Here is a 16,455-nt window from a genome sequence, read left to right as displayed (position 1 = left end):
AAGTTTTCATTGGGTTTATTGACTAGATTTCTTATACACTGTGAGTGTTTATTTGGTAAAAATTCTTCTGATTAGATGTGTTACAAAATAAAAACTACATTTGCACCATTTCTTACTTTGGTGCCATGATAATAACAACTGTTGTGGAGGTTAAAATAAATTCTCTTTGGTATTGGCTGTTGAAACACCTTTCTTCCTGTTTGGTGAGAAGTGTCGCCAGTTGTTTCCTGAATAATTGATGTGTGGTAAGATTATACCTGAATTGGACTTGTTGGGCTTGTAACCTACTTTCTCTTTCCTGTAAAGAGCTCCAGACTTACTGTTATAACTCTGTTTTACCAGAAAACTGCATGAGATCAAACCAATACTGTTAGAGATACAAATGTACTTACCGTACACCAAGTGAAAATGGTCACGCACCACACATGCAAATATAGACCAGCTGTATTGGTAATTCTGCTGAACATGATTGACACTTTTTTGCGGCATTCTACTTTATGGAAGATTATGCCTATCCCTTTTCTAAATTTATTATCAAATAATTTTTAGAAATTAGCAAACTTTAGAAAGGATGTGGTTACGCAGAAGTGAACCGAGAAGATTCACCCCAGGATGTCTCCTGTATTGAGGACTTTATTTACAGGGAGACATTGGAGAAGGTCAAGTGTATTTTCCCTGGAGTGACGGGGAAAGGGGGATGAATTGATATGGCATTTAATATGGGAAGTATATAATTTTATGGGAAGCATAAATAGGGTACATAGTCAAAATATTTTTTCCCTTGGTGGCACCATGACAAGCAAGAGGGCGAAGTTGAATGGTAGGAGATTTAAAGGTGACTAGACCAAGACTAGACCCGTTGGGTCTGCTCCCCACAACACAAGATTCCACCATGCACCAGTTCCCCCAACACAAGCCGTTCCCCCAACTGAAGAGAGGGGGGGGGGGGGGTGGTTGAGAGGGAGGAGGGGGTGGGGCAGAGCTGGAGGGGGGGGGGTAGAGGGAGAGAGAAAAGGGCAGAGAGGGGGGATGTGGGGGGAGGGGTAGAGGGACAGGGAGGGGGGGGGGAGTAGAGAGGGAGGGAGGGTAGTAGAGGGGGGAGGGGTAGAGAGAGGGAATAGGGTAGAGTGAGGAGGGAGAGGGGAAGCAGAGAGGGAGGGGGGTAGAGAGAGGGAAGGGGGTATAGTGGAGGGGGGTAGAGGGGGTGGAAGTGAGGGTAGATATAAGGAGAGGGTAGCGAGGTGGGGAGGGTAGAGAGGGTGGGAGTGAGAGGCCTTCCCCCCACATCTCCCCTCCCAGAGCCACAAGCTCCCCCACCACCCAGCGCCCCCCCGCCAAATCCCCTCCTTCCCCCCCCCCCCCAACGCCCCCTTCACACTCTCCCCCTCCCCCCCAAACCCACCACCCCATCCCCCCTTTCACCCCCCATCTCCCGCCTTTCCCTTCCCCCCCCCACCACATCTCCCTCCTTTCTTTCCCCCACCCCCCCCCCCCCCCCCCCCCCCCCCCCCCCATCTCCCTCCCTCATCTCCCTCCTTGTCCTAATGCAGGCAAATGGGATTGCAGTAGATGGGCAAAAAGATAAGCATGTAATCGATTCTGTGCTATACAACTCTGATTTTGTAGAATGTCACTTAAATAATTCTGCATCTGAAATACAAATGTACTCATGGTAGGGCTGCTTCCCACAGCTGGGTTTTTTGGGAACTGTTCAGAATAGATTACTTGAGACTTCTCTGTATCGTAGCTTATAAAAGTAGCTTTCTGATGTTTTTTGGTAGTCTTGGGTAGGCACCGCCTCCCATTTCCCGTTTTTATTGCCCATTTCTTGATTCCAAATTCTCAAAATTGGAGGTTTTTTAAAATTTAAAACTCACTTGATCTAGTTGAATAGATTGTGACAGGATGTGGTTTTGCATCTCGGCTTGCTATTGAGGGTGGTTGCCGAGCAGAGGCCAGGTGCTCCAACACAGGAAGATGGGAGTTAGTCACTTAGACACATTTCCAGTTATGAAGTGATGTTTAAATAATCCTGCCAGCAAACTATGTGCGTTTTTGATATTGTGAGGCAAACGTGATTCTGGTAGTGTAGTAATCCCTAGTGTAAATGGCTTGGTACGGAGTCGATGAAAGTCGTCATATTAATCTGGATAGAGGAGGAGGTGTAAAATTAATGGCTACTAAAATGCACAACTATATCAAATAATAATTGTGGGGCTGGGCGAGTTATGGCCTGGGCATGTATGGCTGATGAAGGTACTGGCTCACTTATCTTCATTTATGATACAACTGCTGATAGTAGTAGCACAATGAATTCTGAAGTATATAGACACATCCTATAATAATAATAATGGATGGGATTTATATAGCGCCTTTCTAATACTCAAGGCGCTTTACATCGCATTATTCATTCACTCCTCAGTCACACTCGGTGGTGGTAAGCTACTTCTGTAGCCACAGCTGCCCTGGGGCAGACTGACGGAAGCGTGGCTGCCAATCTGCGCCTACGGCCCCTCCGACCACCACCAATCATTCACACACAGGCAAAGGTGTGTGAAGTGTCTTGCCCAAGGACACAACGACAGTATGCACTCCAAGCGGGATTCGAACCGGCTACCTTCCGGTTGCCAGCCGAACACTTAGCCCATTGTGCCATCTGTCATCCTATCTGCACGTTCAATCAAATGCCTCAAAACCCATTGGCCAGCGGTTCATTCTACAGCAAGACAATGGTCCCAAACACACTGCTAAAGCAACAAAGTTTTTCAAAGCTAAAAAACGGTCAATTCTTGAGTGGCCAAGTCAATCACCCGATCTGAACCCAATTGAGCATGCCTTTTATATGCTGAAGAGAAAACTGAAGGGGACTAGCCCCCAAAACAAGCATAAGCTGAAGATGGCTGCAATACAGGCCTGGCAGAGCATCACCAGAGAAGACACCCAGCAACTGGTGACGTCCATGAATCGCAGACTTCAAGCAGTCATTGCATGTAAAGGATATGCAAAATACTAAACATGACTACTATGTATAAACACTGCTGTAATTTCTACATGGTGAAACCAAAATGTATAAAAATTGCCTTTTCTATTACAAATCGCAAATTGTGGAGTACAGAGGCAAACAAATGACGGGTCTTTGTCCCAAACATTATGGAGGTCACTGTACAATCATCAGGCTCACAAATTCAACAATACACCTAGAGCAGACAACCTATGCGTGATGAATTCTGACCCAAAGCACAGTCTGCTAGTCTCCTGAGAGCCACAGTAATGGCGGCCTGGATTCTGTGGTTTGGGCAGAGCCCAAGCTGTGACTGCTTGCAACAGGGAAATGCATTTTAATGGATCCAATAACTGGCTAGTGATACAGTGGTTTTATTGGTAATATTGGTATTGCTGAGCAAAATATTATTTTTTGGACTTTGCTTTGTTTATTGTGGATTCTTTTTGGAGTGCTCCACATCATTTTGGTTGCATCAATAGCCTAACATATAATAATGTGTCAACTTCTGTTCTTGTTAGCTCCTAGGTAATATCTTAACTTTTTGCCATTGCGTATTACATTTGCTGACACTACAAAATGTTTTCCTGTATAAATATGGAATATTTTTTTATTGTTGCCTTAAATGGGAATTATATCCAGTTATTCCAAGAACAAACTAATTATGGTAATCAGCAATTAGAGATACTTCAGGTTTTTAAAACTAAAAACAATAAATTGCAAGCTTCTGGCTTTTAACATAAATGCTCAGATTTTAACATTGTCACATTGTAGATTGTCACATTAATAAAAGTAATGGACAGTAACTATTATAAAAACGTGTTAATCATTCTTCATGCAATGTAACTACTAGTCCTGTATAGATTGTTATATTTCTGAACTTCATTGTTACTTTGTGCCAATATACCAACGATGATGTTAAAAATACCCATACAGTTTTTAGCAAACGATTAGTAAATTTGTGAGCATGTTTTTGTTTAATCTGACATTTAAGAGCTTTCACCACATTTTTTGCTATTTTTGATTTATTCTTTATAGATGTCCGCAAGTATTCGATGTTTCACCAAACCTGTGGAAACGTTGGAAAGATCTCTTGAGATTAGTCGACACAAGGGGAGAAAGAGAGTGCAGAAAAGGCCAAACTATAAAAATGTGGGTGAAGAAGACGAAGAGGAGAAGGGGATAGACGACAAGGAAGATGACACTGAAAGGCTGAAAGGTACAGACTCTAGTGCAAAAGGCAACAAGACAAGTGGGGAGACTGAAGGTGAGTGTTGCATGAACAAACAGACTGATGGTTCCCCTCACTTTCCTACAATCCAGTGATTATGCAATATATTTGCTGAAGTGTATAGAAATGTATAAAATCCAAAAATATTTTGAGAATTGTAATGTTTTTAATATCATGGTGAAGTGCACATTTTGAAGGGGTCGACAGTACAGGATCTTTGCTGTTGTAGTTTGAGGAGAATAGGAGAAATTGTTGCCGGCATATCTATTTTTGAGCAGACGTGCACCTGTGGTTATAAAGAGGGAAAAAAATAAGGTGCAGACATTTAGAGAATATTCTTTAAAGTTGCAAATGCCTAATTGCCAAAAAATGAGTTTGCCTTGGGCATAATATTCTTCCCTTCAAGTTAGGATCAGCCTTATTTTCACTTAATAGAATAGATTATTATGTCCTACAGCAAGCATTTATATTTTATCTGCAGGACTGACAAGTTTGGAGGTGTTCAAAGCGTATTTAGAAATATTTATTTGATGTGTTTTGTTGTCTGCTGGGGCATCACTCGCTATTGGTCTTGCCATTCCGCTTTTATATGTCTGCGAAGCTGATTTGTGCAATTTCTCTTTTGCTATATGTGAACAGTTGCGTTAATATTTGATCCAAGTTGCATGTCTTTGACTGGTGCCTCTAATGCCATGATTTCCCTTGTCTAGTTATTTGAGTCGGAATCTGCTGTTTTCTGCCTCTCCTGGCTGACTTTAATATTATCCTTGTCCCTGTATGACTGTACTGAATTCTGACAGGTGGTAGGGGAAAGACCAACTATGAATCTGAAATAGGAATTAGTTGTTTCAGCAATCAGTAGTAAAGGTATGAATAAAGTATCATATTTCCTCAAGGATTATTTCCTTCCTACGTTACAACAGTTATAAACTATTAAAATGTAGCCAAGAATTTCCATACATCCAACATTGCTTTTTTTCCCTGGCTTTATAAATGTAATACCCTTTCTGCCCATTAATGCAGGTTTGTATATCCCTAGCTAGTTATATATCCTAGCACATATCATTCTCTAACTTTGAAGATAAAGTTATAATCACTTAAGATGTGGTGTTGTTTATACTGATCTTTTCAGGAACAGTGAGTCTTATGTTTGTGTGTTTCCCTGCTACTCTGCATTTCTCTTTCGTTAATGTTTGTGCAATTTTCAGCTGAGCAATTCAACGCTCACCACATTTGCAATTTGCCATGATATTCTGTGTCGTCAAGTCGGCTTTAATGTTCTTCAAGCCAATTAAAACAAATCGTGCTTAAAATGCATTTGTGCAAAACACAATTATAGAAAAGAAACAAGCTCATGGTAGTGCAAGAGGTCATCCATACTGTTCTATTGTCCAGGTACGATTAGGGTTAAACGTGTTGGTTCATGAATCTAATAGTTGTAAGACAGTAGCTGTTCCCCCTCCGAATAGTGTATGACTACAGGCTTCTGAATGTTGTCTCCAATGGTATAGTAGATTAAATTGAGAAGAGTTGAGAGTCAAGTCAAGAGTGTTTAATTGTCATGCATACCAAAATAGAACAATTAAATTGGTACTTGCGGAGGGCATGGGCTGGATGGTAGATAATAGATGCTGTGTTCTTGAGCCAGTGCTTCATGTAGGTGATTTTGATAAAGGAGAGGGCTGTGCCTATGATAGTCAGGGCTATGTACTCTGCAGCCTCTTCTGTTCCAGGGCATTGGCATTTTTATACTAGGCCATGATATATCCAGTCAGGATACCCTCTTCAATAGAAGTTTGTTAAGGGTATTTGGTGACATGCCAAATTTATTTTTAAACTTAAAATAATAGAAGTGCTGACACATCTTCTTGGTGATCACATCTACATACAGGCCTGTAACAAGTCATCAGAGATGTTAATCCCTCCGAATTTGAAGCGTTTAATTTTCTCCATCACCGACCCATCAATGAAAAGTCTCCTAACTTCCCCTTTCTGAAGTCAAGGAATAGTTCTGTGGTCTTGTTGACTTTGAGCAAGAGGTTGTTATTGTGGTACCACTTTCAGGTCTTCCATCTCCTGTACACTGACTCATTATCACTCGTTAACCAGAGTAGTGTTGCTGATAAATTTATAGATGACATTGAAGTTGTGCTTAGCCACATAGTCATGGGTGTAAAACCCATAGAGCATGAGGCTAAGCACGCAGCCTAAAGATATTTTGAGTTTAGTTTAGAGATACAGCACGGAAACAGGCCCTTTGGCCCAGCAAGTCCGCGCCAGCCAGCAATCCCCGCACGTTAACACTATCCTACACGCACTAGGGGCAATTTTTACATTTACCACGCCAATTTTGGAGTGTGGGAAACCGAAGATCTCGGAGAAAACCCACGCAGGTCACAGGGAGAATGCCCTAACTTCGTAAAGAGAGCACACGTAGTCGGGATCGAACCCGGGTCTCTGGCACTGCAAGCGCTGTAAGGCAGCATCTCTACAGTTGCACCACCATGCCGCCCTTCTGAATTATACTTTCCTTCTGAGTTTATCTTGTACTTTGGCAATTTTACATTGATGACCACAGGTTGTCCTCGCTTTGAAGAGCAGCTTCCCAATAAGCAATTTCAAAGCGAATTATTGATGTTCGAATAAATTGAAGTTCCAATAAATCACCAGTGGAAATCAATTGATGAATTCAGGATAAAATGATAATTTTTAAAGATAATTTCCTTATATTTTGCCTCATTAGGCTAAATTGAAATATCAAGACTCCATCTTAGCGCAGGATGCTTTTTCGTTATAAGGTACTTAGTCTAGCCTGTCATCACTTTTGCACAAGTAGTATTATTATTCTTTATTGGTATAAACCTTAGCAGTAATAGTGAAAGATATTTCTATATTTGGGTATATTGGATAGTTCAAAGATTTGCCCCCCTCTTTTTTTAATTCACTTCTGAAGCTGGTTAACACATCTTATATATGTAATTGTAAATTACATTTGATTTTGTTCATAACCAGGTTTTATTGTGTCTTTTTTTTGTACTAATATCTACTTATCTTGATTTAAACTAAATTGCATTTACATTGTTATGATTTCTGGATGTTTCGGAGAGTGAGGGAGATTCAGTCTAGATTTGTAAGAAGGGTGGGGGGAGGGGATAGAAGTGGGGCAAAAGTTGGAGCAATTTCATCTTCAGCCTCTTCTGTTCAATTTTATTTTTGCTTTCAGCGTCCATTATCAACAATCAGTGAGGTGTAAATGCTCTTAGATCTTAATTCTTTTTTCCCCTTGATTTATCGATTCAACTGGTTCAAGATGGTCAAGTAAATCTGAAGGTACTGTAGATTAATCGATAATTATTTATTAGGCACGTAAGTATAGGTTTTCATGTGAAATCAGCAAAGTACCTGATAAATGGCAGTTTGTTTTCGAAAGATATCCCGTAGTCATTAATTTTTACATATTGTCTATTTATTGTAAAAAAAACATTGGATAAGGATAACAAATTCAGCAGCTTTTATCATCAAGGGACCAAATCTGCTGCTACTTGTTATTCGCAGTTGAGAAACTGAATTCATCATTTGCTCTGGACTCTCCTGCATCTATTTACAAGGAGTTAAAAGCATTGAAAGCATATTTATACAGATTATATTCCTTCTGAGGAGAGATGATAATCTATTAAACTATCGAAATGAGACTGGTAACGTGCCACATGAATGATTGGTAGTTGTAACCCAATGTCCATCCTTCATTGTTTTATTACAGGAAGCCTCTATGAAATACATACCCATGAATTAAACGAATAACACGTATAAAATTATATCAACTTCCTCCTTGCGGGTAAATGTAAAAAAACGCTTGATTTAATTTGGGATATTTTATGCAATAGTTTGAAGATGGCTAGATTTGCAAATTAGAGAACGTAGAGTTGATTAAAATCCTTTCCAATTTGCAGCTCATGTCACTGTCCAATATATTAGCTGATCTATATTTTGAAGACTATCAGCAAAGCAAAGATTTTCTGTGAATTTTAATTAAGAAATTAAAAAAGTATATCTGAAGTCAGGTTATTGTTTTCCATACTCAAGTACTTCCACATGTATGATTGGGTAATCTTAGAAATGAGTCAAACATTGATTTAGTTATAGTCAACACTTCTTAAAATTTAAACAAATCCCTTTGGTAGTTTTGTTTACTGGATAACTGGAATACTGAACCAGGCAAGGAATACGCACTCTTCCCAGAGATTCCCATCAACTATTTGTCACTTTTATTTAAAAAAATGTGAATGTTGTGTATTATGGATATTACATTATACATTTGTAGCTACAGTGAACACCCTTGCTGCACTCTTCAATTTTCTGTAAATAATTTGATTCTTAGTTGGACTCTCACCAGTGGTTTTATTACCTTTTCTTTTGGAGGTTTGCTTCCAAATTTAGAAAAGAACACCAGGTATTACATGAATCCACAAGCTTTGTAGAATTGATCATTAGTTAGCTGGCATAAATGGCAACTAGTAGACCATGGAACTGTAGGTTCTGGAATTTTACATAGAATGCAAATGCAGGAGTGACTCAGCAGGTCAGGCAGCATCTGTGGAGGACATGTATAGTCGATCTTTTGGGTTGGGACCCATCAAGGGCAACTGTTTATTTTGTGGGTCTGCTGTTCCAAATGAACCATGTCATTTCAAAAGCGTTTTAATTTAATAGTGGAATATCAAGCTAATGGATCTCCAGTGGCATTGCTTTTAGTATTTGCGAATATGCCATCTTATACAAGTGCAACTTTGTGCCTTGCATGACTCGATGCATTAACTCGTTAATTAATGTTGACAGTATGTTGCGTTCTACAATGTGTTGTGGTTTTCAGAGGCATTAATTTGAAAAAGTAAATTCCATGACTACTAATGTTACTATGCAGTCAAAGTCAATAATTTTGAGTACTATTATATTCATAAACTACAAGATGCATATGATTTTAAATGGGTTATAGGGAAACGATTTTATGAGTTCAGTAAATTGGAGAATGAAATACTGGAAATTGACTGGAGCTTTTCCAGCTTGGGCAAGAAGAAACAAACATACAATAGTTCAATGGGACTTTTATTGTCACATGTGCAAGGTAAAAACGCACAGTAAAATTATTTTTTTATAAACAATCCAGAGAGTATTACCATGCCTCCTAAGCACATCCCCGATTAGCAAATTGTTCAGAAATAGTCCACTGATCCCGCATGTAAGAGATGCCATGTTTTGGTGTGTTTGTCAAAGTCCAGTCCGTGCTCTCGGTATTGTGAGCAGTGTTCGTGCCAAGCAAGTCGCAGGTTGCTAGGGGCCTCCAACTGCAGCCTTCCCTTGGACGTGTGGATCGACCAGTGAACCAATGCTCCTCTCCTCGCCCGTCCACCTTTGTGCCCCAGACCTTGAGGGCGCAGTAAACCAGACCCCAGCCCCTCCTCTACCGGTCTTGTTCCTCACCCGTCACGTCCGTCACCATCGCCAGCTCCATCCTCATGGTTTCTGGTCTTCGAAGAAGCTCCCAGAGCGCTGCGCATGGCAGCTGAAGCACGGCAGACACTCCAAGCACAGTCAAAATTTCAGGTCAACACCTTGCACCTGGTCTAGCTGAATGGTCTTGGCTATACAATCACTTCTCTTCAACCTATTTTAAACCATATGCACCAAGTAGTTTATGGATATAATATAATTGGTCTTTAGTGTAGGTGTTGGTCTTTAGTGCATGTTGGGTTTGATGGCACAGGTTGAATAGCGCACAGTTTTGGAGACAGTCTGATATAATAGCTTGCTTGGGTGAAAGTGAGTTTTGAAGCTATGAAGCCAACAACAGCTGCTGGAGGAAACCAGTGGGTCAGGCAGCATCAGTGGAGGGAAGTGGGCAGTTGACGCTCTAGGTCAAGACCCTTCAGTTGATCCAGATGAAAGGTTTGAAGTAAATTCTCTAATGTTCATGTGTTTATAAAAAGTTTCTTGTTGTTCAGCCACTTTAATGCTGCTTGTCATGGAGTCATAGAGTGATACAGCCCAACATGCCCACACCAGCCAACAAGTGCCATATACACTAGTCCCACCTACCTGCGCTTGGTGCATATACCTCCAAACCTGTCCTATCCATGTACCTGTCTAATAGTTTCTTAATCATTGGGATAGTCCCTGCCTTAACTACCTCCTCTGGCAGCTTGTTCCACACACCCACCTCCCTTTGTGTGAAAATGTTACTCCTCAGATACTTGTTAAATCTTTTCCCCTTCACCTTAAATCTATGTCCTCTGGTCCTCTATTCACCTATTCTGGACAAGAGACTGTGCATCTACCCTATCTGTTCCTCTCATGATTTTATACACGTCCTAAACATTTCCCAATGTTCCAAATTTTACCCACCATTCCTTGTCTTTCCCTTCAATTTAATTTTCCTTCCTACTTGTCGGGTAAGTTTTCACTACCCACAGTACGATCCTGCCACTGTGCCAAGTGTGGGTCCTTCAATTTTTGGAAAGACCCTGCAAGGACTCTGCAGAAGGACTTGGGCAGGTTAGGATAGTGGGCAGAGAGTGGCAGGTGATATTCAGTGTCGCAAAGTGCGGAGTCAAGGATTTTGATAATCAGAATAAAGGCGTAGATTATTTTATAAATGGGGAGAGAATCCAGACATCGAAGGTGCAAAGGGACTTGGGTGCTGGTGCAGGACTCCCAAAAGGTTAATTTGCAAGTCGGCTCGATAGTAAGGAAGGCAAATTTATATCAAGAGGACTGGAGTACAAAAGCAGAGATGTAATATTGAGATTCTATAAGGTGCTGGTCAGGCCTCATTTGATGTACTTTGAGCAAATTTGGGTCCCGTATCTGAGGAAGGGTGTGCTGGTTCTGGAAAGTGTCCAGAGGAGGTTTATAAATATGATTCGAGGAATGAGTGGGTTAGCATGTGATGAGCGTTTGACCATACTGGGCCTCCACTCGCTGGCGTTGAGGGGGGACCTCATGGAAACTTGCAGAAGAATTAAAGGCATAGATAGAGTGGATGTGGAACGGATATTTCAGCTGGTGGGAGAGTCTAGGACCAGAGATCTTAACCTCAGAATTAAAGGACGCTCTTTTAGAAAGGAGGTAAGGGGGAATTTCTTTAGTCGGTAGTTAATCTGTGGAACTCATTGCCACAGAGGGCTGTAGAGGCTGTCAGTGGATATTTTTAAGGCAGAGATAGACAAATTCTTGATTAGAACGGGTGTCAAGGGTTATGGGGAGAAAGCAGGAAAATGGGATTAGGAGGCAGAGATCATCCATCGTTCAATGGGCCAAATGGCCTAATTCTACTATACTTGTGAACCATAACCTCATGGACACTTTACTTATTTCTCCAACACTCCCCGCTTCCTGTCCCATCACATCCATGAACAATGGCAAAACCCACAGCTCCAGTCGCACTATCCACAGCTGCAAATAATATGTGAAACAGTTTACGTCCACTTCCTATAATCTTCTACACGGTGTTCATTTTAAGCTTTGGTTCCTTCTACAGTGGAAATACCAAATGTAGATTGAGCAGCTACTATCCTCAAGAGACCCATGGTAGATGACCGCATACTGCAGTCTATCATCTCTGCTTATGCATTATTACTATGCAGCCCTGAAGGAGCAATAATTTCTTATATATAATTATGGGGAAACCTTCAGTTTAAAATAAACGTGCCTTCAGCAAGAAACACAAGAAACTACACATGCTAGAATCTGGAGCAAAAACAATCTACTGGAGGAATTCAGCTGTGTACACAGAGTGACTGATGGTGTTGAGCACTGAGCTACAGTTGATGAACCGCAGCCTGACGTGTATGTGCTCCGATTGCCCAAGAGGTCCCGCACAGTGTGGGGAGTTTGTGTGATTGCATCCACTGTCGCTCTGTCGTGATGGTAGGCTAACTGAGGAGGGCCATTATTGAGGCAGGATTTGATTTGTGTCGTATACAACCTCTCGAAGCTTTTCATCATAGTGAACTTGAGTACCACTGGTTGGTAGTTGTTGAGACATTTCACCGATATTTTGGGCACCGATATTATGGATGTCCTTTTAGAGCAGGTGGAGATCTTTGACGTAGTAATGAGAGGTTGAAGATGTCCACAAAAATTCTGGCCAGTTGGCCTGTGCTGATTTTGAGACCGTGGCTGGACGATTTCTGAGGCTTCACTCTCAAGAAGGATTTTCTGATGTCGACCTTGAAAACAGCTGACAGGGTTGTCTGAACCTGGGATGAGATGTTTCTTTCTCAAGCTTCAGTTGGGTTTCATTGGATCAGAAATAATCAGAAAGTGACAAGAAAAGGGGAGGTCGGAGTGTTTCTGACACAGACTGAAAATGACAAGTAGCTGGCAGCTTGGGATATACTTGTGGTCAGCCCATGTGTTCCAGTACACAAGGCCCTTGTGGCTAAAGGGGGTATGGAGAGAAGGCAGGTACAGGATACTGAGTTGGATGATCAGCCATGATCATATTGAATGGCGGTGCAGGCTCGAAGGGCTGAATGGCCTAGTCCTGCACCTATTTTCAATGTTTCTATGGGATCAAACTCTGGAAAAGATTCAAGAAAAATTGGGTATTCGGGGTAGAGAAAAACAGGATGAGTCTAGTAATGCCACCTGGATTAGAAGGTTTCAGCTTCAGGGAGAGGTTGGATAGACTTGGATTGTTTGCTCTGGAACGTCAGAGGTTGAGGGGAGAATTGATAGAAGTATATAAAATTATGAGATGTATAGATGGGGTAGACGTTCAGAACCTTTTTTCCCAGGGTACAAAATGTTCACCACTAGAGGGCATTGGTATGAGATATTGGGTGGATGTTTAATGAAGATGTCCTTGGCAAGTATTTTGCACATTGCCAGGGCTGGTGGTGGAGCAAGATCCAATAGTGGCGTTTAAGTGGATTTTGGATAGGCACATATATATACATATGCAGGGAATAGAGGGGTAAGGATCATGTACAGGCAGATGAGATCTGTTTTCCTTGGCATCATGTTCAGCACAAGCATTGTGGGCTGAAGAGCCCATTCTTGTGCTGTACTGTTCGATGTTTTGGTGGAATCTTGATCAAGTGCAATTATGGAAAATCACTGAATAATTCCAAGGAGTTCATCCTCAACAATGTTGAGTTGTTTTTGTTCTAAACCATTGTTTTAATTGTTCAGAGTTGATTCTGTCAGTGATGGATCTTTTATGTGAAAGGTATTGTATTGCGAAGATGGAGTTGTTTTACTGAATCCTGAAGCCTTGAATTTGGAAACTTTTTTACACTGAGCATCCTTCAAGAATTTATACGTCACAGTCTTTTCACATGGTTATTTAATAAACTATTTGCAACAAATCAAACTAATTACACTCTACCTTATAACAATGCAAATGAACAATTTCCTGGAAATTTGTAGTGGCAGGGAAATAATTGGCTAGCCAACAAACATTTCAATCCAATAAAATGTGATTACAATCTATTTATCAATATTTCCATTGTCAAAATTATTAATCATTATTGTAGCTGGGCTTTCATTAACACATTTGTGTGTCTATGAGAGAACACATTGGACCCGAGAAATTTAGATTTTGTTCTGTAATTGAGATTTGTCCTGGCACATAGTATTTAGTGTCAGTTTTAAAAAGCAAGTTTTGTTTCTCTTGTTTGAAGAAATTGAAATGGTTATTATGGAGCGATGCAAGATATCGGGCTCCCAGATTTCAGGCTTGATGGAGCAGAATACCACAGATGAGGAGAAAACTGCTGCTGCTGCAAGGACTAACAATCCAAGAAGAAGGTAAGCTCAATTCTGTATTTGTGAAATGTTACATTTTGTTTTCCACCAGTGGGAAATAGAGTTTTCTTCTAAAAAGGCTCGGAACAGAGCCAAAGCAGAAATGATCTATAATATCTGAATGGCCAAATCTTCTCCATGCACTTGTCTGCCATTTAAGATATTTAAAATTAACTATTCAAATATTTGTCAAATAATGTTGTTTCTTAACCAAGTAGTTAGTGAAGCTCCCGACTACGGATGCAGCCTGTACGGAGTTTGTACAGTGCCCTCCATAATGTTTGGGACAAAGGCTCATCATTTATTTATTTGCCTCTGTACTCCACAATTTGAGATTTGGAATAGAAAAAAATGACATATGGTTAAAGTGCACATTTTCAGATTTTAATAAAGGCCATTTTTATACATTTTGGTTTCACCATGTAGAAATTACAGCAGTGTTTATACATAGTCCCCCACATTTCAGGGTGCTTGAAGTCTGCGATTCATGGACATCACCAGTTACTGGATGTCTTCTCTAGTGGTACTCTGCCAGGCCTGTATTGCAGCTATCTTTAGCTTATGTTTGTTATAGAGGCCAGTTTTCTCTTCAGCATATAAAAGGCATGCTCAATGGGTTCAGATCGGGTGATTGACTTGGCCACTCAAGAATTTACCATTATTTAGCTTTGAAAAATGCCTTTGTTGCTTTAGCAGTATGTTTGGGATCATTGTCTTGCTGTAGAATGAACTGCCGGCCAATGTGTTTTGAGGCATTTGTTTGAACTTGAGCAGATAGGATGTGTCTATACAATTTCAAAATTTGCTCTGCTACTAGCATCAGCAGTTGTATCATCAATGAAGAAAAGTGAGCCAGTACCTTCAGCAGCCATACATGCCCAGGCCATAACACCCCCACCACCGTGTTTCACAGATGAGGTGGTACGCTTTGGATCTTGGGCAGTTCCTTCTCGGCTGTGTCTGCTGGACTGGAGGGCGGCAGCTTCAACCACCCCGGGCCGCGGTGTTTGAGCCGGCCCGTTTGCGGGGTTCGGTGAGCCGCGGGACTGGTTGTACCATCGCCCGGTGGGGTATCGCCTCAGCGCAGAGGGAGAAGAGGAGGGAAGAGACTGCAGCCCTAAGATTTTTGCCTCCACCACAGTGAGGAGGTGTTTGGAGGACTCACTGTGGTGGATGTTAATTTGTGTTTGTTGTTGTTTATTATTGTATGTATGACTGCAGGCACGAAATTTCGTTCAGACCATAAGGTCTGAATGACAATAAAGGTAATTCTATTCTATACTCTCCTCCATACTTTGCTCTTGCCATCACTCTGATATAAGTGAATCTTCGTCTCATCTTTCCACAAGACCTTTTTCCAGAACTGTGGTTGCTCTTTTAAGTACTTCTTGGCAAACTGTAACTTGGCCATCCTATTTTTGCGGCTAACCAGTGGTTTGCATCTTGCAATGTAGCCTCTGTATTTCTGTTCATGATGTTTTCTGCGGACAGTGGTCATTGACAAATCCACAACTGACTCCTGAAGAGTGTTCCTGATGTGTCGGACAGGTGTTTGGGGTTTTTTTCTTTATTATAGAGCGAATTGTTCTGTCATCAGCTGTGGAGGTCTTCCTTGGCCTGCCAGTCCCTTTGCAATTCGTAAGCTCACCAGTGCTCTCTTTCTTCTTATGATGTTCCAACAATTGATTTTGGTAAGCCTAACGTATGGCTGATGTCTCTAACAGTTTTATTCTTGTTTCTCAGTCTCATAATGGCTTTTTTTGACTTTTATTGGCATAACTTTGGTCCTCATGTTGATAAACAGCAATAAAAGTTTCCAAAGGTGATGGAAAGACTGGAGGAAAGACTAGATGCTAGATGTTGAGAGCTCTTTTATATACCTGCAATAGAGGGGCATTTAAACACACCTAGTAATTGCAAACGCCTGTGAAGCCATGCCCTAAACATTATGGTACCCTGAAATGGGGGGACTATGTAAAAACACAGCTGTAATTTCTACATGATGAATCCAAAATGTATAAAAATACCATTTAATAAAACCTGACAATGTGCACTTTAACCACGTTTTTTTCTATTACAAATCTCAAATTGTGGAGTACAGAGGCAAATAAATAAATTATGGGTCTTTGTCCCAAACATTATAGAGGGCACTGTACGTTCTCCCCGCGACCATGTTCGTTTTCTCCGAGATCTTCTGTTTCCTCCCACACTCCAAAGACATACAGGTGTGTAGGTTAATTGGCTTGGTGTATGTGTAAAATTGTCCCAGTGTGTGTAGAATAGTGTTAATGTGCGGGGATCGCTAGTCGGTGCAGACTTGGTGGGACGAAGGGCCTGTTTCCGCACTGTATCTCCAAAACATATATATATATATATATTATTTTTTTTTTATTTATTTTTTTTTTAAATAAAGCAA

General features: G+C 41.0%; 1 protein-coding gene across 1 annotated transcript in view; it reads left to right on the top strand.

Annotated features, from left to right (window-relative positions):
• clec16a (C-type lectin domain containing 16A) overlaps positions 1–16,455 on the top strand; it is a 209,533-nt gene that overhangs the window by 66,324 nt on the left and 126,754 nt on the right. The window contains exons 11-12 of the mRNA XM_033040308.1: positions 4,040–4,220; positions 13,916–14,042. Coding sequence (XP_032896199.1) covers positions 4,040–4,220; positions 13,916–14,042 — 308 coding nt within the window. The remainder of the gene's footprint in view (positions 1–4,039; positions 4,221–13,915; positions 14,043–16,455) is intronic.

Source organism: Amblyraja radiata, chromosome 22 (assembly GCF_010909765.2).
Source record: "Amblyraja radiata isolate CabotCenter1 chromosome 22, sAmbRad1.1.pri, whole genome shotgun sequence".
Taxonomy (NCBI): domain Eukaryota; kingdom Metazoa; phylum Chordata; class Chondrichthyes; order Rajiformes; family Rajidae; genus Amblyraja; species Amblyraja radiata.
This window is presented reverse-complemented; position numbering and strand designations above follow the sequence as displayed.